Below are 24,437 nucleotides of genomic sequence, written 5' to 3'. Positions count from 1 at the left end.
GTCGCGGCTTCCGGATTTGTGCACTTGCACCAGCGGCAGCAAACGGAGCGGACGGGCCGGAGGGAGCCGCGGCGGCAGGAGCAGGTAAGAGATTTCAATGTATGTTCGTGTTTGTGTGTGTTTACTACTGTATGTAAACCTACTACACTGTGGGTTAGCTCAAAAAATGGCGACACACAGTGTAGGAGGTTACACCGTTCAAACCCCTCGTTTATCCCGGCACTAGCCAGGATAAAGGAGGGGGGGATGCTGAGAGCTCACTAGAGCGAGGGCTTTTAACCCAATGTTGCAATGCTGCAATTTTGGGAACAGCTCCATCTAGTGACCAAAAATGGGTAGTATTATAAATTAGAAATAATTTATAATATTTCCTGGACTCGTGCAAAAAAATAAAAAAAATTGGAACAATGTTTAATCACCCACACACTAAATGTTTAATTTTTTAAAAAAAAACATGTTTTTCTGGCAACACATTCCCTTTAAGAACTGATGTATTATAGAGTGGAATTGCAGCTGATCTGCAATATAGTAGGAGTTTTATTCATTAAACCCATCAAGACCAAGGCTGTTTTGACCTTACTGCATTCTGAAAGCCATAACTATTTTATCTTTTTGCTGACATTGATGTGTGTGGTCTTGTTTTTTGAGTTTCGTTTAATTTCTGGTACATCAATTATTTTTTTTTTTTTTGCGGAATGCTCAAAAAGTTCACTATTGTTTTTTTTATTTGTGTTTATTATATCATGTTCTGATCACCCTAAATTGTATTTTACATTTATTTTATAGGTTGTAATGATTGAGGGGATACATAATATATACACATTTTTTTAATGGTTTTATGATTTTTATTTTAAAAAAAGTTTTTTTTTAAATAATCATGTGTATCATTTTTATTTGTTCCACAAGGGGAATTTACAGTTTTTTGTTTTTTTTAAGTCTGAATGCATTGAAATATTTATGTATTTGGAACACTTAGAAATACAATTTTAGAAACAGATGTTAAGGCATACTTCAGGTTATCCGGGGATTTCCCTTAAAACTGTCAGCCCTGGCGATTTCTGTTGTCGGGGTTGATGATTAGGGGGCAAAGGAATCCCACCTCTCTTGAAAATAGCCCCCCTACAGGTGATAGCCTCGGCATAAATGCTGTGCTCACGAGATTAAAGTGCCCCAAATGCACTGGGAGTTAAAGGGGTTGTCCCACGAAAATATTTTATCACCTATCCACAGGATAGGTGATAAATGTTTGATCGCTGTGGGTTCAACCAATCGGTCCCTAGCGATCGAGAGAATTCGGTGTTCCCTGCTTAAATAGTGCGGTGGATATCTGTGAGCACTACCGCTCCATTAATTCTCTATGGGACGGACTGAAATAGCCGAGTACAGTGCTCCCAGCGCTGTACATTTACGATGCAGGGTGAGAAGGGGTTAGAATTCAGACATCTGGTATGGAGATTGCTATTCTGCTATGTCAAATGTCGAGTTCTTGTCTCTACAAAACAGCAAATTCATAAGCTGAAGGAAACTGATATCGTCAGTGTAAGAGCTGACATGTGAATTCAACCCGATTTCAGTTTTGCCTATGTTGGTTAGGCAGAATGTAAAGCAGAAACTAGAGGATTTATAGTAATCATAATACATAGACACAGATTGAAATAGGGGTCATAGGAGACAACATTTGTAAAAGAGCAATGTATTTTATTGTCCATATTATAAAAAGAAACAATAGACAAGCTGGAATATTTGTTTTTACCACCAGAATGTGGAAAATTGTGAACACGTCTGAAAATGCTTTGAAATTAGGACAAAATCAAGACTGAAAAGTTAGTAAGTATAAGATAAAAGATGTGTTGTGCGTGTATATAATTCAGCCAATGAGGCTGACCTATATATAGATGCAGCACTAAGGGCTACACAGTAACTTGTGTTAAAATAATGACATTACTGCGATGTGGACCCAATGTTTCCCAATGGAAAATAAGGTCGTTGGCAACCTTGTGGCTACCACTGAAAATATATATTTTTTGATGGTCAGACATTGTTTCCCAAAAGGAAACATTAAGATTGCTTTACAGTAATGCTGTGTTTTTACCACTACTTGCAGTTAACCAAATGTTGTCGTGTAGCCCTGGTCTTAATGTTGAAGTCCATGCCAACGTAAGAGGAAAAAAGATTTTAGTCTCCACTTTGCAGTTTCATCTATGGTAATTCTTAAACCTTTATGGTTTGAGATGCTAATCCCCTTACTGCACTCCTCCATATACGTATTACATATATTCTGTAGATTCAGGCTCATAGTTTAAAGCGTAATACCTTACTTACTGAGCAATGCTTTAGAACTGGAATGTCCCTTCTAGACATCTGGGTGATGTCATAACTCTAAGCCCTGGATAAACATTTAACTTGGGGGCAAGGGCCTAGCGTACCTGAATGGTAATAAGGAATTTCGATATATGTTGAAAGACACGTGTCCTCATAGTTAAGTAGTGTGTTTTAAGAATAGTTTTCCATTTTGACAGTTTCACAAGCACAACTTTTATCTATTTAATTTGTGTCTATTTCAAGCAAAATATCTATAATCTTGTCTGTATTTTTAGCTAAGACTTGGTAAGTTTTTACACTTTGATTCCAGTGCTAACCAACAACTGGATCACATGATGTTATCTTACATAGACAAGTCACATGCAAATATAAATTAACTATTGCGGAAAAATAACTTATAATGATATATTATATGATTATGGTTATATGGTTGCTTTCCTGTGCCTACATATCGGTATTTCTAGAAATTCAGGTAAATCGTTCCAACTTACTCCCTAATCCTAAGTGAATTTTTTTTTATACAGAAAGATTTTTTTTTACAGGAGATATATCAAGTAGAAATGTAAAAGAATAAAAATAAACTGTTGTGACTGACTATTATTGAGACTGGAGAATAGCCCTACAATACCATTTTCAATGACCTTTAAAAAAAAAGGTGATCTGACTTGGTCAGGCTTGATCTCATGGATGATAAGAACAATGGCACTTCCCTCTGGAATGGTTTTCTGAGCTCCGTAGTTTTCAAATTCAACAACAGTTCAGAACAACTATAAGGGCTCATGCACACAGCCGTAACAAATCTCCATGCAAGCTCCAAGTTGTACAGTCATCATACAGAAGCCATCGAAGTGTATGGGGTCATATCGCCATATGTCTCCAATTTTAATCATGCCATGTTTCATTGGATCGCGCATTACAGAGCTATTAATCCCTTGAAGCATTGACAATGTGGTGCTGTAGGGAGGCGCCATACGGCGGTGCACTGAGTGCCTATGCTTCTGTAGTACAGATCTGTAGGGACTGCATGTTCCAAAGCAGATTAGACAGATTCATATAAACTCCATATCCCAAGACTGTACAGTATAAGCGGCTGACAAGTTATATCTAAAAAGCAGAAGCAAAATTCAATTTCCACATCAAGTTTTCATCAAGACGACTAGCATACAAGCAAAACACATATGTTCACAGTTATAATCCACACAGCTATTTCACTACACTATAGAAACACACGTCTGTTAACAGTTTAGCAACCTATATTTCAAACTCTCATATAAATACAACATTCTAACCCGAAACAATCAAATCCTAATACGATATGAAAAATAAAAATGATCAATTACAGTGATTTTTCTTTGCAGATACTTTTGAATTCCTTAGGTAAAGGCAAGTTGCATTTTTGCACAGGTAGAAACATCCAAAATGAGTCTTCTGAAGGTGAGAATGTCTTTATTGTGTGTTTCCCTCCAGCAGGAAAAGCGTGTGTCAAAAAGTGGCTTGCTGCCCATAGCAGTCAATCAGAATTCCGCTTATATTTTCTAAACTGTACTGAAAAAGTAAGACAGTTTTGAACGTTGATGATCAGTGCAAATTTTTGGCAAATAATTATCATCTCGTGACAAAAATAATGCAGCAATCTATGAAGCATGTTAAAGTCTGAGATATTTTTACAACTAGAACTTTTTCATATGCTCTACGTATACTTGTGTACCTGGTAAGCACTGCGTTTTTCAACCTTGCTCTAGGCATCCTGGTGTGTACCATATGCCTATTTCAGTACCACTACAGGAACCAGTGATGTTTAATCGTAAACAATACATGAAAACTACAGACCTAAATTGCCAAACTTCAGATCCATACTTGATCATACCATGATTTCAGACAATGGAACACTTGACCTATTAAGAGGGGGAGCAGTAACCTTGACGTAGCAGGGTCGAGAGGGTCTACTTGTAGTCAAGGTTCTATCACTCATGCCAAGTAACACAAAAAGTGCAAACTGTGGTAGTCTTGATCTCTATAAACTGAATAAGACATTAGTAGAAGATGTGTATCTGCATGGTATAAATACGTCCTAACGCCTAATATTTCCATATCTCCTTCAATTATAAAAGACATGTCAGCTGAGGTGGTTCAGAAAGCTACTACTGATGACCAAAGTCACTGGCAACACCAGGGATAATACATTTTCAATGGTGTCTTATTACAGAAACATTTTGCGCAGTAGTATGAGGTCCAAGCTAACAAAGATTCTACAAATAAATGTAAACAAACTACCTCATACCAATAGTCGCCATATTGGTTATCTTTATTTGACTAATAAAATATTTGATTATGATAAGATTTAACATCACAAACATTACAGAACTGTCCATGTCTAAGGATATGTCAAAACAAATGATGCTGATTTTTTTCATACCTGGTGGCAAATAGATGGCCACCATAACAAAGTGAGTTGAGTAGGATGGGTTCTCATTGTATATGACATGCAAATGTGCGTGATAAACTATGCGTGATATTCAACGGATATAGAATTATCAGCATGATGATCAATCATGAAGGTATGAGCATGGAAGTCTTCAGAACTTTATATAGTCCGTGACAGATTTATTTCCCATGTATTAAAATATGATATGCAGAATCAAGTCATAACCATACATATGAATTATGTTTCTATCAATATACATTGAATTAAACAATTTTGTCACATCGCATCACAAGTGCTTTTATCAATAAATCCGAGTGCAACTTTAGTCTATTTCTTAATAAAACAAAATTACAAATGTACAGCAAATGGTATACAGTGCTCATGCCTTGTCCCTGATTAAATACTTGTCCATGCTTCTTTATATTGAGCAATTGTATATTTATATACAGCACCTATGTCAATACAGTATAATAGGTCTGAACCACGTCACTGTATTTCTACATATGCAAAGATGATACCAAGATAACATAGGACTTGAGGTAATGGCTGGGCAGACCAGTCCGGTCACAGTAGGTATTAGTGGGACTTTTTCTATCTTTTAGCATTGACTAAAAGCAGTGACCTTTCTTCTTCCATTTATTCATATTATATAAAAATAGATTTTCCGAAGCCATATGATGCAAGAAGATCCCAGCAGTAAAAGATCCTAAAAGTTCAAGGCTTTAAAAGAGATCATTTTGATGGCTCATATTGACAAGTCAGAGATTAGACTAAATAACAGGCAATTTGCATTGTTCTATAAATGCACTAAATTAGTTCCCGAGGCTCATAATTGTACGAAACCTGAATTTTCTGTAATCCTTGAAACAATGTGCAAGTCCATTTTGGACAGATTGTCAAAAATATTTTTGTAGCAGTTGAAAGTGTAGCAGAACAGAGAAAAAAGACACTTGAGTACCAAGAACCAGCTTGGTCTTCCAGTTATCTACAGTATTTGTTATATACAAAACTTACAAGAAAAAAATCTTCATATAACAATGAAAAAAAAAAAAAAGTATATGGCGACCTATTTGCTTAGTATTCAGCATAGCTGAATATAATCAAGTAAACACAATGCAAATGCTCTTTATGAAGATGCATTTAAGGGTTAACATACAAATGTCATCACCTCCGCAATTTCTTTAAGCATTTTATCTTAAACCCAAACGGCAGTATTCATGTCAAACCCTGTATACATAGAATCTCCTTGTTTCTGGTCATTCTTGGCACTTATTGCAATGCTTTTCCCATCTCTTCTGCTTGGTTTTTCAACTTTACTTTTAAAGTCATTTGGTGATGGGAAATAGAACACACTTTTTTGTTTACTTGGTTTCTTGCTTCTCTTGTAAATTTGAGGTTTTTGATCTTCAAAATTTTGCCAACCTGGTTTCTCTTTAAGAAGTTTATCTCGGTCTGGACGAACACTTCGTAAAAACTTTTTGAAAAAATTGGCTGTCAGGGAAAACTTTTTGTAAATTTCATGCGATCTGCTGACACTTAAAAGGCTTTCAGAGTTTTCTCCTTTTTTCTCCATCTCTGGTAGATCTAACCAATTTCCAACAAGATCTGCAAAAATGTTGTCACCCAAGACAAGAGGCTGTCTATTCCGGCTCTGGGACATAAGAGAAGATGTCCAGTCATTTGCTTCATCACATATAAAACCGTTAGTACTTTGTTCAAGGTTAGAATGGGTATTATCATTATGGAAATAGTTATGAGAGCTGGAAGATGTAGACCGTGATTCACATATAGGCCACCTGTCCACTGGAGGCAATATGGGCATTGGGTTTTCAGTATCTGCCACTCTTTCTGACAATACCTGATGACCATGTTTCAAGCCTGGAATGGAGACAGAGCTAACTGTGCTTGCAGCCCATGACCCTCGGCTACTAGCCAAAGAGCTGTTGTCTAGACTTTTTCCACCTGCCCATATATTTTCAGCCTGTTTTCTGGACTCATGCCTGACCTCAGAAGCCTCTTGTACACTTTGGCAATACGAATTCACTCTCATAGTTTGGAGCTGGTTCTGCTCCCCTGAAATTTCCAGCTGCTCAAGAGCCGTCTGAACCTGGAGCAGTTTCAGTTCCTGGAGTGCACCCATCATAGAGTTCATCTGCTCCTGTAAACCTTCTCCAACTTCTCTCATTGACAGCTGCAAGCAGAAAAAGAGATGCTCTAGTTAACGGCAGATGAAACAGTTAAATATATAAAACACTATTTTTTGGATTAAGCTACTTAGCCTGACTGTCTACTTGTACACCAGTATAATGATATTCTATATACCACATACGAATAGTTCCCCAAAGCATGAACCTGCAGCATCTATTTGATATGAACAATATACAAAAATTATGATGATGAATATAATAATAATAATAATAATAATAATAATAATAATAATAATAATAATAATAATAATAAAAATAGTAATAATAATAATTATAGCAACAACACAAAAAACAAGGCTATTGTACAAACTTGATGAAACAAGGCTTAGGAGGACCGATGGTTATGTAAGCTCCAACAGGGTACCGGAAATCCAACCTCGACTGCTATTTTATTTTTACGATAATGCTTTTAAGAAGACTGGTGTTTTCATTTTTTGCGGTGACTTTATAAAGCTACTTATAAAGCAAACCGCAATGTTTAAAAAATCACTTGTCATCGCTGTGTGGAGACTTTGCTTGGGGAATCTAATCTAAAAAGGATGATACACTCTGAATTTGGTGTTTCAATGCAGCTCTCATATAAGTGGATCTTTCTTAGCATGCTGGGACCGGCCGACCATCTAATATGTATGGCGGTGTCCCGACTCTCCCCTGACGGCAGATGTTGGGGGAGAGAAGGATCGGGCATGTTGAATTTTAACATGCCCGATCCTTTTGTTTGTTGTTAGATAAGCCACTGAATCTGGCAGGGTCTTTTTCCCTGAGAACACATGCATGAGTATGGGGGAGTCGGGAGGAATTGCTGTTGGAAGAACGAGCGTTCGGCTATCAGCTATCTAAAATGTATGGCCTTCGTTTTTCACAAACAACTTAAACATTTTCCTTATATGCCTGTGTTATAGTTGGGCACCCTGTTAAAGATTTTGAATTGGAGCCAAGGGGCTTCGAAGATACAGTAGTTATCTGAATGTTCAAAACTTTATTGAATACTAATACATGACTTCTATATAGTATATCATGCTGGTAGCTACACACCCATGAAATGTGTATGTAGATTTCATTTAAATATTTTTTGGCTCAAGTTTCTTCTTGACAGTCATTTCAACAGTGAACATTTTGCAGAATAGTTGAGGACTCCGCAAGAGTTTTGCAATTGCACAAAAATATCATATAACTGATTGGTTAGCAGTTTTTTTCTAGCGTATATTATTACAGCAGTATAACCCTCACACGCTTATTCCTTGCTTCCTGACACTCTTCTCTGCCCATTTGTGATTGACTATCAAGTTTCCTCCCTTAAATGGGAGGATGTATGAGGATCAATATACCACGACAGCTGCCTGTCGTTAACATTTGAAGCCTTTCCAGCAAAGTCTTTCACTGTGGCTGTATGTGAAGGTTTGATACATTTCAAACTCTGTGCCCCCGATTTATTCTTCATTCACACGCAAAGTGGCACACAGTACTGAATGGATTAACCTTTTCACTTAAGTAGCAATAATCAGATAAATCCTTGTGTGACAATAGACAAGGAAAGATTCATATATATTATGTGTAATAAGTTTACTATCACTAAAGTACCTATCAAACTGAATAATTTAGCAATAGTTTACACTATCATATTATGATTTGTTTTCATTATTTACATATATTTTTGTTTTCAAATATAAGAGTCACATTCTTTATATAGTATACCACTATCACAGTGCAAAATACGTGTTAATATTGACAACTAATGGCCTAAACTGGTGGCATTGATTATATTTAAGCAGGGGCATAGATATAGGAGGTGCAGAGGCAGCATTGCATCTGGGCCCTGGTGCCTGAGGGGGTCCAAAGACACCTCTGCCACTTAAGAAGATACTGGTATAATAAATCCAGAGATATTGACCTGGGAGAGCCCTTCGCAAGGTAATACTCAAGCAGCAGGCTATGGCAAAATGGGAGTGGCCTTTTTAAAGGGTGTAACTTTTATAAAAGGGCATGGCTAAATATTTTCAGACCCTATATAATAATATCAGAACCCAGACCCCTAAATTAATTTCAGACCCCCTTAATATATTCTGACCCCCTATATTAATATCAGATCCGAGACCAGACCTGCTAAATATTTTCAGACCCCAGATCAGACCTCTAATTTAAAGGAGTTATCCACTACCGGACAACTGATGACCTATTCACCGGATAAGGCCCCATGCACACGACCATAAAAACGCCTGTAATTACTGGCCCATAGACTTCTATTGGCCACGGGTACCTTCCTGTTTGCGTACGGGAAGGTGCCCGGGCCGTTGATATAGAACATGTCCTATTTCAGGCCGTAATTACGGCACGGGCAGGCCCATAGAAGTCTATGGGGCTCCCATAATTACGGGTGGCTACGTGTGTGCACCCGTAATTACGGGAGCATTGCTAGGCGACGTCAGGGGATTTACATTTTTGAATAAAGAGAAGCAGAGAATATGGCGTCTGAGCGATCATGTGACATCATTTCCAGCCCCCCCTTTTTTTACGGGTCCGTAAATACGGGTGGAATACGGATGACAACGGCCCCATATTTACGGCCATGGGTCCGTAAATACAAGTTAAATACGGGTTAAAAACGTGTGACAAAGGACCCTGTATTTACGACCAGTATTTACGGGATTGAAAAAATACAGTCGTGTGCATGGGGCCTGAGCCATCAGTATATGATCTGCGGGGGGTCGAACCCCGCACCAATCAGCTGTTCCGGCTGCTTGAGGGCACCAGATGTCATTGCACTGTATGCAATGTATGGAGCCGGAAGCAGTTGGCATAGCGGCACTGCAGCTCGGCCGCTATTCGGTGACCGGAGCCATCTGCTACCGGAAAGGACGTCCGCTGCCGGGAGGCAGCTGAAACGGCTGATCGGTGCGGGGTCCGGGTGTCAGAATCCCACAGATCATATACTGATGACGTATCTGGTGGATAGATGCCAACATTTAAAATATTACCACAGTTATATTTACATGTAAATAAGCGTCAAAAGCGACAAAAAGAGTCAATTTTGATGCTAAATTAGGTATTGCTTTAGCCATAGATAAGACTGTGCTACATATGATCACTTTTGTAAAAACTAACTGCCTTTCACCAACAACTGGGGTGCACGTCATATTTTGAGAAACACTGCCACTAGAAATTCTAATAAATCCCAACCAAAGGAATAAGAAAAACATGCACATCTCTTTCCATTGAAAAGGGTTTCCTTTTTTATAAGCTGCCAGTACAAATTAGATTAATCTCTGCAAAATCCGTTGATAAGATAATGTGTATGGGGGCCACCCATCACCCCTAACAGCAGACTTTGGAGGAAACAAGGATTGGCATGTTGAATTTCTACATAACTGACCTTTTGTGCTGTAGAGAGTGTCTCCTACTCTCCATTGAAATAAAAATACATGCTGAGCTGAGCATGCATGTTTATCTAGGGGTCATGGAAGATAGCAGTCGGTGTGAGCGTTTGGCTTACAGCTATCTTGTGCATTTGATTGACTTTAGTCTAACATCTATTCCTGTTTTTTGTTGAAAAAACCGTGGATGTAAATGTATTTTTAAAGGGAATGTGACGCTAGAAAAAAATGTATTTTTTTTTTTAGTTAAACAATTAGTGTATAGGTGATTAAACATTGTTCTAATTTTTTACATTTTTTTCACGAGTCAGGAAATGTTATAAATTAGATTCTAATTTATAATATTTCCCAGTGCTGGTCACTAGATGGAGCAATTCCCAAAACTGCAGCATTGCATGTGGTAAAGCAACCACATTGCTTTATGCTGCAAATTTTGAGAAAACTCACTCGCTCTAGTGAGCTCTCAGAATCCCCCCCTCCTTTATCCTGGCTAGTGCCGGGAGAAACGAGGGGATTGAACGGTCAAACCTCCTACACTGTGTGTCGCCATTTTTTGAGCTAACACACAGTGTAGTAGACATACACTAGTAAACACACAGTAAAACACTTACATAAACAGAAATAACTTACCTGCTCCAGTCGCCGCCGCTCCCTCCGGTCCGTCCGCTCCGTCTGCTACCGCCGCTCCAAGTGCACAAGTCCGGAAGCCGCGTCCGGAAGTAGTAATCTTACTGTCCGGCCGCGACTTCCGGTCTACAGGAAAATGGCGCCGGACGGCGCACAGTTCAACTTGGACTGTGTGGGAGCGGCGCATTCGCCGTATCCACACAGACGGCGTACAGCATAGTGGATGGAACGGGCCCCGTTCGCATTCACTATGGGACTGTAGCTGCCGTATTCCATGTCTGTATGTGTCGTTAATCGACACATACAGAAATGGAAAAAAAAATGGCAGCCTCCATAGGGAAGAGAAAGTTCAAAAATAAAAAAAAGTAAAACACAAACACACAAGTTTTTAATAAAACACTAAAATCAAACTGATGTAAAAAAAAAAATTTCCGTGACACTGTTCCTTTAAAACCTGAACTGTGTCTTAATGTTTATTCATGCACCAGTAATTAATCATTTAGTAGGTGTATTTTTGATACAAAAAAATGGGTATCACATCGGGAGTGCAGGAAAAACTTTTTCTTGCGTTCACATAACAGGATCCAATCTTATTTTTTTTACACGTGGAGCTTATAGAGATATTAATAAGCCCTTACATTGTAATTAGTGGTATGCAGCAATGAACTGCAGCTGTTCAGTGGAGCTTACGAACAACTTATATTTGCAAAAGTAAGATAATAGCTGATGCTATTCACTTTTTTTTACCAAACATGCCTATTTTAATACTGATAGACCTGAATTGAAAAATAAGAACTTCTACAAAAACCTTCCTTTTTTGGAACAAAGAGCTATAATGCTTGAAATCGGTTCTGTTCGAACTTTCTGTTGGAGAAACTGATGAACGTAAAGCCAAACGGAAACCAAAGCTTCCGTTTGCATTACCATGTCCATAGTAATTCTTCTGCTGCAGTTGGTTTCCGTTCTGTAAAGTTTCCGTTTTTCTCACGAAAACAACAGTGTAGTTGACTATACTATTGTTTCCGCAAGAAATAAAGGAAACAAAAGGAAATGGTATTACCATTGAAATTGTAATGCAAATGGAAGCTATGGTTTCCGGTTGGGTTTCTGTTCATCCGTTCCTTCGACAGAAGGGTCGAACGGAACCGATGAACGGAAGCCCGACGCTGATGTGAACAGGCCCTAAATGATCTGTGAGGGAAATGGTGCCCATATTAAAATACAGGCTTTGTTGCATTATTTGTTGGATGTTTTTGAATATCATTCCGGGTATTATTTAGTACTTTTCTCTATATCTATACTTGGTATTTGTCTTCTTTGCTCAGTCAGAGATTTGCATATTTTGAACATATCAGTCAATGTATTAGACAGAAAATGAAAGACATATTAAACAAGACATTATTCCCCATGAAGATAAGCTGGTTTGCAAGTTTTGATCTGTCTATCTGCGTTGACACTGAGAGATATGTACAGACCAGCTTATCTCCCTAGGGAACAATTCGATACATTTTGGAGTGTATTTTAATGAGAGGGAGAGGGATAAGAGCGAGTGCACTGTTATGCTGTCTTATACATCCAGCTGCGAGTTTTTACATTATACATACAGACAAACGTACATAAGAATATATTTAGAGAATTGTCGTATTAAATGCTCTAGAAAAGTGGACTAATGTGAGTTACTAAAATGATGCAAGTGACAGGCACACTTTTGAATCTTATTTTGGCATCACTAAACATCCTATGAGGGTTACACCAAATTTATTATAGACTGGCTGCGTTCTACAGCAATGAGGTTCTGTAAGGATGTGCATTTGGTAAGCCATGAGTTGAATCACGCTTGCTTTTCTCCAATTGTAAATACACTTATGCCTTGCTCTTCTAGTAAGTAGGAACACATATGTATTACCAATGAATGACTATGCCTATAGGTGGAAAAGCAAGTGAATGAGTAGTGTCCCTTTTACTGAAGACCTTGGAAGTTACACTTACAATGCCTTACAAAAGTATTCGCCCCACCCCTCCCCTGGCATTTTTCCTGTTTTGATGCATTACAACATTGAATTAAAATGGATTTTTTGGGGTTTGTACCATTTGAGTTACACAACATGGCTACCACTTTAGAGGTGCAAAATATTTTTTACTGAGACACAAACAATAATTAAGACAAAACAGAGAACTATAATGTGCATAAGTATTCACCCCCTGAAAGTCAATACTTTGTGAAGCCACCTGTTACTCTTGGAGTGCGTCTCTTTCAGCTTAGCACATCTAGACACTGGGATTTTTGCCCATGTTTTTTTTAGGAAAAACTGCCCCAACTCCTTCAAGTTAGATGGGTTGTGTTGGTGTATAGCAGTCTTCAATTCATGCCACAGATTCTCGATTGGATTGAGGTCTGGGCTTTGACTTGGCTATTCCAAAATATTCAAATGTTTCCCCTTAAACCACTCCAGTGTAGCTTTAGCAGTATGTTTAGGGTCATTGTCCTGCTGGAGAGTGAACCTCCTTCCCAGTATCAAATCTCTGGCAGACTGAAACAGGTTTTCTTCAAGAATTGCCCTGCATCTTTCCTTCAATCCTGACCAGTTTTTCAGTCGCTGGATGAAAAAGCATGATGCTGCCACCACCATGCTTCACTGTGGGTATTGTGTTCTTGGGGTGATTGGAAGTGTTAAGGTGGTATTATACGGCTATGTTAGTGTTATACTGTCTGAAATGGGCCAGGCAAAGGAGCGCCAATCAACGAGAAAGCTTGTTGATCGGCACTCGTTTGCTCCTTTCACAAGGAGCTAGTATGGGGACGAGCGCTCATTTCTCCAAATGCTCGTCCCCATACATTTCTATCATGTCGGCAGCAAATTTCCCCGTTTACACAGGGAGATGTGCTGCCAACAACGATAATATTTTCTGCACTTAAATCAATACAATCAGATGATAGACAAGCGTTTGCTCGGTCATCGGCTGATCGTTCCCCTGTTTACACAGGGCAATTATCGGGAACGAGCGTTCTGCAATAATTGGCTAGTGTAGTAGGGCCTTTAGACTTGCACAACACATAGCATTTCCCATCAATTTTAATTTCATTTGACCAGAGAACCTTCTTCCATGTTTTTGGGGAGTCAGCCACATGCTGTTTGGCGAACTCAAAACATGTTTTCTTATGTTTTTCTTTAAGCAATGGCTTTTTTTGGCCTCTCTTCCATAAAGCCCCAGTCTGTGGAGTGTATAGCTTATAGTGGTCTTATGGACAGATACTTCCATTAAGACTGTGGATCAATGGAGCTCCTTCAGTATTATCATTGGGTCTTTGTTAAATCTCTGACTAATGCGCTCCTTGCCTTGTCTGTGAGTTTTGGTGGATGGCCTTTTCTTGTCAGGTTAATAGTTGTGCCATATTCTTTCAATTTTTTTTAAGAGGATTTAACTGTGCTCGGTGGGATGTTCAAAATTTGGGATATTTTTTTTAGAACTGAACCCTGATCGATACTTCTCCACAACTTTACTCTCTGACCTGTTTGGAGAGCTCCTTGGTCTTCATGTTGCTTGCTTGGTGGTGTTGTAGATTCAGGGGCCATTCAGAACAGGTGTATTTATACTGACATCATGTGACCGATCATGTGACACTTTGCACGCAGGGATCTTATTTAACTAATTATGTGACTTCTGAAGTTAATTGGTTTGACCAGACCTTATTTAGGAGTTTCATAGCAAAGCTGAATACATATGCACTCACAACTTTATTTATTTTTTATCAAATAAGGTATTGTTTTTTTATTCCACTGTGACAATTTGGACTACTTTGTCAGGTCCATTGCATGAAATCAAATTTAAAATCTATTTTAATTCCTGTTGTAATGCAACAAAACAGGAAAAACACTAAAGGGTTGAATATTTTTGCAAGGCACTGTATATATTACATATATTCATTAATAACGAAAGAGGAACTAGTTCAAGGTTTAAATAATGTAGGATGAATGGTAATGGCATAAAAGGGGGTTTCCAGGAGACTTTCTATTGAGTCCGTACACAGATATATTTATTTCCGGAAATAGCCGAATAGACACGAAGCGGATAAGCGCTCACACAAGCGCTTCAGCTGCTTCGTTCTAGCAATTGGTGGGGGTCTCAGTGCTCGGACCCCCACCAATCCAAACTTCTGACATGTTACTATGACATGTCATAAGTTTGTCAAACGTTTAGCTACACTTTAAGTCCTGGAAACTCCCTGCAATGCACCGAAACCCAAAGAAACCTGTAAAGAAAAATCTATAAGCCCTATGCACAAAAATGTGGCAATGGAATGGTGAAGGCACTAACAATTGCTTGACTATTGACTCCATATACAGTGCATGAGCCCGGAGCCACAACTATTTTTAGGACAATGCTTGGAAGAGGTTATAGTATTATACTGTAAGTCAAACTATGTTTACTATTCATTTATGTATGCATATATTTATATATTTCTGTATCGGTGTACATGCCTCCATTTATCCTATATACAGTAGGCTGATTTATTAGATGGGCTGTAGTAACGTTGGGTGTAATATCAAAGAGGCAAATGGGTAGTAAGTGGTCCAGGATGCCTAATGTAATCCTATTACTGAGGCTTATAGGGTTTTCTTGTTGGAATATATGTTTAACACATTTTTACCAGCATCAAAAGATTCTTGCTGGGCGATGGAAGTTGTACAGCATATCTCTCTTTAGTTAGCAGCGTAATAAAAGAGACAGGAACATTCCGGCCACATTCCTCAGTGAGGTGTTATATTAATTTGTATGTCTTAAGATGACTTGAAGGTCAAACAGATCATTATTTTCCGTTAACAATGCGATGTTCCTATTCAAGTGCTTTCCAGTCTTTTGCAAGCAAACAATCAGAACATGGCTTCATCTATGGAATGTTTATTGGCTGCATACAACATGTAAAGCACAGGCCTTACTGAACGAAATATGTGGTAAATGATGAACTACACAACTATTGGTAAAACTCACTCATTGTGATGACGGACACTCAGCAGGTAATACATCAGATACACGTATAGCTTCATCCATTTCTTCTCTGGATCCCTGATACTTCGTCGTCCAAATGACAGTAATGCTGATGGTTATTATCCTGCCTTCTCCGACTAAGACACAACCAGTCAGCTTAACCCATTCCAGGCTAACCTATTCCAATGTGCATGTATCAGTGAGATAATGGTCCAAGAAAATGTAATGTGAAATATAGGAATGTGAAAATACAGAAGCAACAAATATTGGTTTCTACATAAAAATATATTCTATTGTATTGTATCATATTATATGATATTTGAGCATAATAGAGGCTATAGCGCTTGTGATCTTTGAACTCATACTGAATGTAGTTGGAAATATGTTCGCGTTTATGCACATTTCCACCTCATAGTATGTCATTTTAGTATAAGGGAAGTCTGAAATGTTGGGAAATCTGCTATACAAGCATTGGAAAAACAAGTTCCGTATCCTGTATGTATGAATGAAATGAATTATAATTGTCAAATATATGTATATTACTAAACCTGAATTTGATTTTCACAATTTAGAACTAAAATACATAGGCACGCAATTCACTCATGGCATTCTGGGCCCAGACCAAACATCACTTTACCTTGATCTGTTTAAAGTGGTTTAATAGTTTTATATAAACATCTCGACAACCCTTTCGCATATGCACTATTATGGCATAAGAACGCGGGGTATGAACTTTTCTCAGAGTAGAGAGCGAAGAGCAGGTCCGGCAGATATAAAAACATTTGGACTACTGTGGAATCTAGAAACGTATTATTTCCTTTTAATCCTGTGTGAAAGGAGAGATTTAATAACTATCTAAAAAAAAAAGGTGAAAGCCAAAGCACTGAACAGGTTAACTATGTTTGACAGCCGGTGATGAGCTGGACTTTAATGGCAGAATGCCAGCTCTAATACCCACTCATCAAAGCTCAGCATGTGCTGCCACTTCATTAGCCCATCGCCTCCCTCCCGTCAAGGGGCTAAGTAGGGAGCTGAGTTTTGATTGGCTCAGAGAGGAACCTGTAACCATATGTCAACTGGTCGCGACCCGGGATCCGCAGCTAGTAATGATGCATTAACTTTTTTGCTAGGAAGCTCAGGAGGGAGTCGCGCTTTCTGAAAAGTAAATACACAAACTGTGCAGCGCTACCCAGCAGGTTCTTTGGGTTATGTACTGCTAAAAAATGCTGAGGCTATTTTTAAGGAATACAAAATATATCAGCCCTGTAGGAAGCTCTGCACTCTTCAGTGTTTTCCTAAGGTACAATTTGGGGTATTTATTAGCAACCACCATTCATGGACTGTAATTCTCCATACAGTTGTAGAAAAACATAATAAACAGTGCACAAATTTCAGAAAATCTGTAAGCAAGAACACATGTTGTTCAGATAAAAGAAAGGGCATGTGTAGATAGAATTACTGAGAACATTTTTTGGTATACCAGTGTAAGGTGTCCTTCACACACATCATTTTTCTGCGTTTTTAAATGCTTGTAAAAAAACAATTTCATGAATATCAAGCGTTTTTATTACATTTTTAACAAGCGTTTCTGCTAGGAATTTTTTTAATTTTGTAACATTTTTAGTATTTGTTTTTTTTCTGCCATTTTTAAGTCCTATAGAAGAGCCTATAGGGAAAATCCTAGAAAAAAAAAACAAAAAAAAAACATACCCAGAGCACAAACCAAAACGCTTTGTATTTAGTTCATTCTAGAATTCACTATAGGCTATTGTTCTATATTTCGCTATGGACTTTAAAGTAACTTCTGGCTGCAGTGTTTTTTTTTGTTTGTTTTTTAAATAGCTGTGAAAAACACCAATGAAAATGGCACAAAAACTCAGAAAAGTGCTGTGTGTGATGCCTAAGGGCACATTCACACGTGGTGGAATTGCTGTTGAATTCCGCTGCGGACAGTCCGCAGTGGAATTCTGCAGCAGCCGTTTTTTTACATTTCTTTCTATACATTTTTAGGAAAGTTAGTTCAGACGTTGCAGAAAATAACTGTGCGGAAATCAGGCTACGGTGCCGAATTTTTGCTCCGCAGCATGCGGAGACGAAGCGGAATTTCACTGCAGATTTCAGCCTTTGCAATACAAAAACTGAAATCTGTGGCAAGTCCACTGTGATATCTGCAACGTGTGAATTACCTGTCAAATATGCAAATGTTAGTGCAGATTCGTTGCATAATTGCCCCAAATCTGCACCAACATTTGCAGCGGAAAAATTCCGCCACGTCTGAACGTGCCCTTAGTGTGATTGTATCTGGTAAACAGTCCCTTGAAATTTTGATCATGAGACCAAAAAGAAGAGCACTACATATAGTAATGAGTTCACGTAGCTGCTCACCGCTTATCATTCAAGCAAATGGGACAGTCGCAGAAATTTCTACAACAAATCTGCCACTACTGAGATTACCCAAATTTGGTATTATTAAATATTAGTAGCTTTTGAAATCAATGAAATATTATTTCTTTGTGAAGAAATCCTCATATGCAATGGCACAAGATAGCACTGAAATCCTGGTTTGTCAGCCAATAATCTGCTTTACTTGAAATATATCTCCATTAGGAAAAAAGTTATCGTTTTGATCACATGACTATATTACACACTATTACAAAATATCAGATTTTTTTGGACATGGTTCCTAATATAAGCCCTAGACCCCAGCCCATAAAACTGTCTATGATAACGTGCAAGGCATGATAATGTTTAGGGTCTTTAGATCTGGAACAAATGGAAAGAAAGGCTGGCATTCCATTCCTTCTGTCCAGCTGCGCAACAGATGTAGTCAAAATACTTGAAAAGGCTCCTAGCATGGAATTTTGCCATACCTGAGCTAATTCATGCATCTCATAGATTGTAAGCTCTTGCGAGCAGGATCCTCACTCCTCTTGTTTGAATTGTAAATTAGTTTTGTCAATATGTAACGTTTGATATTGTCTGTACAATGTACCGATCGCAGTGCAGGGGACATCAAAATGTAAATTATGATGATAAGCTGCACTCCCTACCCTGTGTATAGTGTTGTCAGCAGTTTTGAGGGTTCAAAACCGCTGACAGGTACCTGAACATGACTTCCCCATTAATATTTAAGTTTGGCTCAGCATGTTGCTTCAATAGTGGGGTGATATGAACACTGAAAGACACCTCTAGGGCGGCCTATATGTGAGGGAAACAAGCGTTAAACCCAACCTGTCAAATCTGTCCTTTCCAACATCATGTATAGGAGAATTCTCTGGACGTCCCATAATAAAAAATAAATTCCTTTACAGCTCTTATTGACCATTTGATGTGTATGGTGGGAAACCCAATAACCAGAATGGATATGATGGATTTCAACATCCCTGATTCTTTGTCCCCAATAAGAGATAAGCAACATTAGAGGTGTTTGGCGACAAGTTATTCCTCCCTATAGAAATAATCATGTATTTATCAAATGACATGCGCCAGAAAAGTGCTGTACTATGCAGCACAAAAATGGTGCAAGTGACGTGCGACAGAATTGTAAAAAATATAAATACACTTTTTGGGATAAAAGATGGGGCAGAACTGCTTGTGTCAAATTTATTATGGCCTTTTGGTGCCTGTACAACAGCCAAGTAGTGGCAGAATGAAAGAAGTGTGAGTAGCATGCCAAGAGTTGCGTCAAATGTATTATGTAGCATGTAACCCTCTAATAAATGTGGTGCACAATCAAAAGTTCTCCCCCTGTAAAATTTTATTCCTATAACACTATTAAAAAATGTTCCCCAGTTTTCTTACAACAAACTGGTTCTCGGTTCTAGACAAATACCTTATTAGCGTATAAGAAATGAGTCATTATGATTGGAGACCATGCATTCTCGTCTACTTCTTTATTGCTCTGGTAGCTGAAAACTTGTTAAGGTTTGTTAATAAAGGTACTATTTTATAATACTTTTATCTTGACTGGGTTGCAATGCAGAAGACTAAATTGCACTGTTCATTTATAAAAAAAAAATCATTTTGGACTTTTTCCGTCCACATGACCTTGGGACTTACTATTCATGTTCTATTGTTCCTTATGCAGCAGAATGTCATGAAATACTCAGACCCAGATGTCTTCTTGTTCATTTTTTTTTTGTTTGTGTGGGAAGCAAATGTGTACAACGGAAGCTGTAAGACAGTCTAGGAGAGGAAGGACATGAGAAAGGCCAGCTGGAGATGACAGACACCAACCATTGTTCTCAGTCAAACACACCTGCAATACTGTGAGTCAAAAGTAGAAATACAGAAAACCATTAGGTCCAGGACACATATTGACATCAGTCACCCGTTGAATCCAGTGTCATGAAAGCATTGTGGAATGATATCGCTCACAACTTTAAGGCCTCGAGCACACGACCACATTGGATTTGCTGTCCTTGTTGTGCATCCGTGTGTCACCCGGGCTCACGAATCCACAACAATTCACCAGTATTAGTAAATCCGCAAATGCGAACTGTAAAATGACTTGTCCTGAGTTTTTGCGGTCCAGATTTGCGGGCCCCGCACCTATCTGTGTAAATCAAGGTCATGTGCATGGGTCCGCAATATATGTGTAAAATGCAGATAAATTGCGGCCGCAAAAATATGGTCGTGTGCATGAGACCTAAATGGGTTGCCCATGATTAGAAAAAAAGGATCTCCTTTTTTTTCAGAATCTGTCTAGAGGTTGTGTTTGGTTTTGCAGTTTAGCCCCATTCACTTGAATGTAGATGAGCTTCATTATGTGACACAGCTCATGGACAGATGTGGCGCTGTTTCTGAAAAAAAGGATTATTTTTTCTAATCTAGACAAGTTTTGTTCTGCTAAGATTTTTTGCATTTATGTTGGTCCAAAATATTGTGATGAATACTTCTATGATATGGTGCTCTGTTTTTCTGATACGGGGCTCCACATCCCATGACATAGAGTTAAATGATAAAACTCAGAATGCTTGCAGCCACCACCAAGGGAAAGCTATGATTACTTTATCCTTTTACTCCATGTTGGTGTTGACTTGTACAATATATTTTCGATTGTTGTTCTATTGTGTAGGATGATCTGTGCCCACAGTCATCAACTTTATAAAATATCCCTTCCACAGATATACAAAGACATATACTTGTGTGTGTGTCAGTTGAAATGATCTACAATGTTGATGGCTGAGAGCAGTGATCTCTCAAACAGGACTGTAGCATGAATGGACCGGTAGTATAAAGCGGTTGTCCAGTTTAGAAAACCCATTTTCATATACCACTTTTTAGGGAATTCTGAGTTAATCGAGTTGGGTCCCCTGTTCAGTATCCTCATCTTTTGGCCAGAATTAAGAGCAATTACAAAGAGCATCTCTCGCTCTAGAGTACCTGTCCTGTTCTGCACCATATATAGACAGGTTATTAATATGAATGGCTACTGTGTAATACTCAATTTCCCCTGTGGTGGTGCTGCAGGGACTGCCAGGTTTCCCCACGGATTATTTCCACTTGCTAGGGTTCCCTGCAGGAGGACACTTTGAGATCGACGTATAGTCAAGGGACCCTTCTTACAAGTAGGGATTGTCCAAAGTGGAGAACCCCTTTAAGAACAGCAGTTGTCATTCCCATTTTCTGAACTACAGACTTACCACAATAAGCTGCTCAGAAAGATAATACAAAGGAGAGAAAAACAAAAGAAGGAAAAGATAGAAAATATAAGAGTGTCATGTAGCGTGGGCTTCAGATATGTAGTATTCCTTTTCTTTCTATTACTACAACTGGAATAGTGATATAAATCAAGATGACAATAAACATTTACAACAGTTCTGAGGAAATTCAGTTTTCTCATTACTTCAAAGCTCCTATATCTGATTTACTTTAAAAGACCATTAAATGCATTTGTTAAGTATGCACACATGTTTTTATTTACATGCTTATGGCGGCAGGGCTGTGAAGATTATCTCTTATGGACGGCATATAGAAAAGTCATCACATTAAAGGGAATTTTTTTTTGTTTTATATATATATATATATATATATATATAGATATATATATATATATATATGCATCTTGGAGTTGAATTCATATTGTATGTGATGTCTTTATGCGGGATGCTATGTCATCAAAAGCAGCTGCATGGTCCTATAAGAGGAGTGCAAGCCGGACAAGAAATAGTCTTTACTGTCCATTGCCAGCTGTATAAAGACAGGTCGGTCAACTTTTATGAATACACTATTGAAGAATGTAATGCAATATAAGACATAGTATAAAGCTCAAAGCGGTTTACATAAAAACTTTATAAAGAAGGGTAACATAATAATAGTATGCTATGGGTGGGTAAATGCCTAGTGGCAAAGTTCAGAAACACATCCCTATTGCGTATCATTTTTCAGTATTCGCTATTAGGTTGTGTTGATATTTTGGTTGCACTGAATAGGACATAGCCCAACATTCAACAGTCATTGCTTTTACTGCCATGTAAGCTGAAATGTAATAGCCACAAGTTGAAGTAGGTCAATTACAACATAAGTAGGGATTGAAAAATGTAACATCCAGCAACATCATTCTGGCACAGCATCCATTTCCCTTGACTCTATAACACAGCTAGATTTAATGGAAAAGCAAATATTGATTCACCATGGTCTCAACTCCATTAAATATCATCATTTTAGGGTGGTCTGCAGTATTAGCACTTCTGGTTATGAGGCTTGAATAAATTATTAGGTTTCCCTACCAATTTGGGACCTTCCGCATAGGGAAGACAGCAGTGGCACAAAAGTACTTCTCCATTCCCTGATAGAGGTACAGTAATAGGAGATACGCTAGAGCAGCGCTTCTCAAAGTGTGACGTGCGTCTCACTGGTGACGCATGGGCCCCCATTTGTATCAGCCATTGGCAGTTCAATATGAGCCTTGAAACAAGGGCTTAAGAAGATGTGCTCAGAACTCTTCTTATACACTTCTTTTAATGCTTACAGTATACTAAGCTGCCATTGCAGGGCTGCTGGGCATGTCAGCTAGGCCCACATATAGCCACTAAGGAGCGGCTCTAATGTGCGCCTAGCTGAGGTGTACTTCAGGATCCCCGTGCTGGCAGCTCAGTATGAGGAGCAGCAAAACAGGACTTCCATACCGTGAGCAGTAAGGCATGTCTAAAGGCAGACTGCCTGGAATATGTGGAAACAAAGTGGCTGGCACTTATTAGAGAAATGCAACGGGCACTTATGAGGGCAACTTGGTTGTTATTTAGAGACATTATGGCTGGCACTTATGGGACAATGTGGTGGCACTCATTGGAGCAATGTGGTTGGCATTTACATGGACATTATGGCTGTCCCTTATGGGACAATGTGCATGGCAATTATTGGGCAATGCAGCTGGCACTTATGAGGGCAATGCTGTTGGCATTTACTCGGGCATTATGGCTGGCACTTATTGGACAATGTGACAGCACTCATAGGGGAAATGTGGTTGCCATTTACAGGGGCATTATGGTTGGCACTTATAAGGGGAACGTGACTGACTCTTATGACTGGCACTGATAGGGGCAATGTGACTGATGTTTATAGGTTAACGTGGCTGGCACTGCTGGAATGTAGTTTTGTGCTCCATTGGTACTGTTGGGGAGGTATTTTGTGCTGCAATGTGGTAATGGCACTGCTGGGAGATATTTAACAATGCATTGTGGTATTTGTTTGGCGCCGCTGGGGGAAGTATTTCACACTGCATTGTAATAAGATTGGTCTTTTGGGCCAATGGATAATGTTGGTGTCATGGTCTTCCACCATCACTGCTTAGGGTGGTTTTTCCCAACCATGGTTCCCTGGAAGCTGGTCGAGGTCCTCAGAAAACTTCAGCAGTCAAAACTGTGATATTAAGGTTGGAAATCACTGGAATAAGGCATTAGACAAACACTATTCCATTTTGCAAGGTCCCTACAGGAATAATAATTTTCATGCCCATGACAACTACAAGTATTATTACTATGTTGAGTACATTGAGTTAGTCATAGCCGTAATCATGGTGCGGGCCATGTTCCCATTATAAATTATAGGAGCTCAGTCCGTAAATAAAAAAAGGACATGTCCTATTTTTTGCGGGTCATTTCTACGGCCCGGACACCTTCCTGTTAATATACAAGTAGTTGTTCGTGGGCCATAGAAATGAATGGACCTGTATTTTGAGCCGCAATTATGGATCCAAATTACGGTCGTGTGCATGGGGCTTAATAAAAGTAGACATTTTATCTATGGTAATGGCAATACGCTGAACTACAGGGTGGGCCATTTATATGGATACACCTAAATAAAATGGGAATGGTTGGTGATATTAACTTCTTGTTTGTGGCACATTAGTATATGGGAGGGGGGAAACTTTTCAAGCTGGGTGTTGACCATGTCGGCCATTTTGAAGTCGGCCATTTTGTATCCAACTTTAGTTTTTTCAATGGGAAGAGGGTCATGTGACACATCAAACTTATCGAGAATTTCACAAGAAAA

At 38.7% G+C, this 24,437-nt stretch overlaps 1 protein-coding gene across 1 annotated transcript in view; it reads right to left on the bottom strand.

The window, feature by feature from the left end:
* Positions 1-1,711: 1,711 nt before the first annotated feature.
* The window catches only part of INKA2 (inka box actin regulator 2), a 39,174-nt gene continuing 16,448 nt past the window's right edge, over positions 1,712-24,437 (bottom strand). Inside the window, exon 2 of the mRNA XM_075853876.1 lies at positions 1,712-6,938. Coding sequence (XP_075709991.1) covers positions 5,943-6,938 — 996 coding nt within the window. The 3' untranslated portion in view covers positions 1,712-5,942. The remainder of the gene's footprint in view (positions 6,939-24,437) is intronic.

This window comes from Rhinoderma darwinii, chromosome 2, assembly GCF_050947455.1.
Source record: "Rhinoderma darwinii isolate aRhiDar2 chromosome 2, aRhiDar2.hap1, whole genome shotgun sequence".
NCBI classification, from domain to species: domain Eukaryota; kingdom Metazoa; phylum Chordata; class Amphibia; order Anura; family Rhinodermatidae; genus Rhinoderma; species Rhinoderma darwinii.
This window is presented reverse-complemented; position numbering and strand designations above follow the sequence as displayed.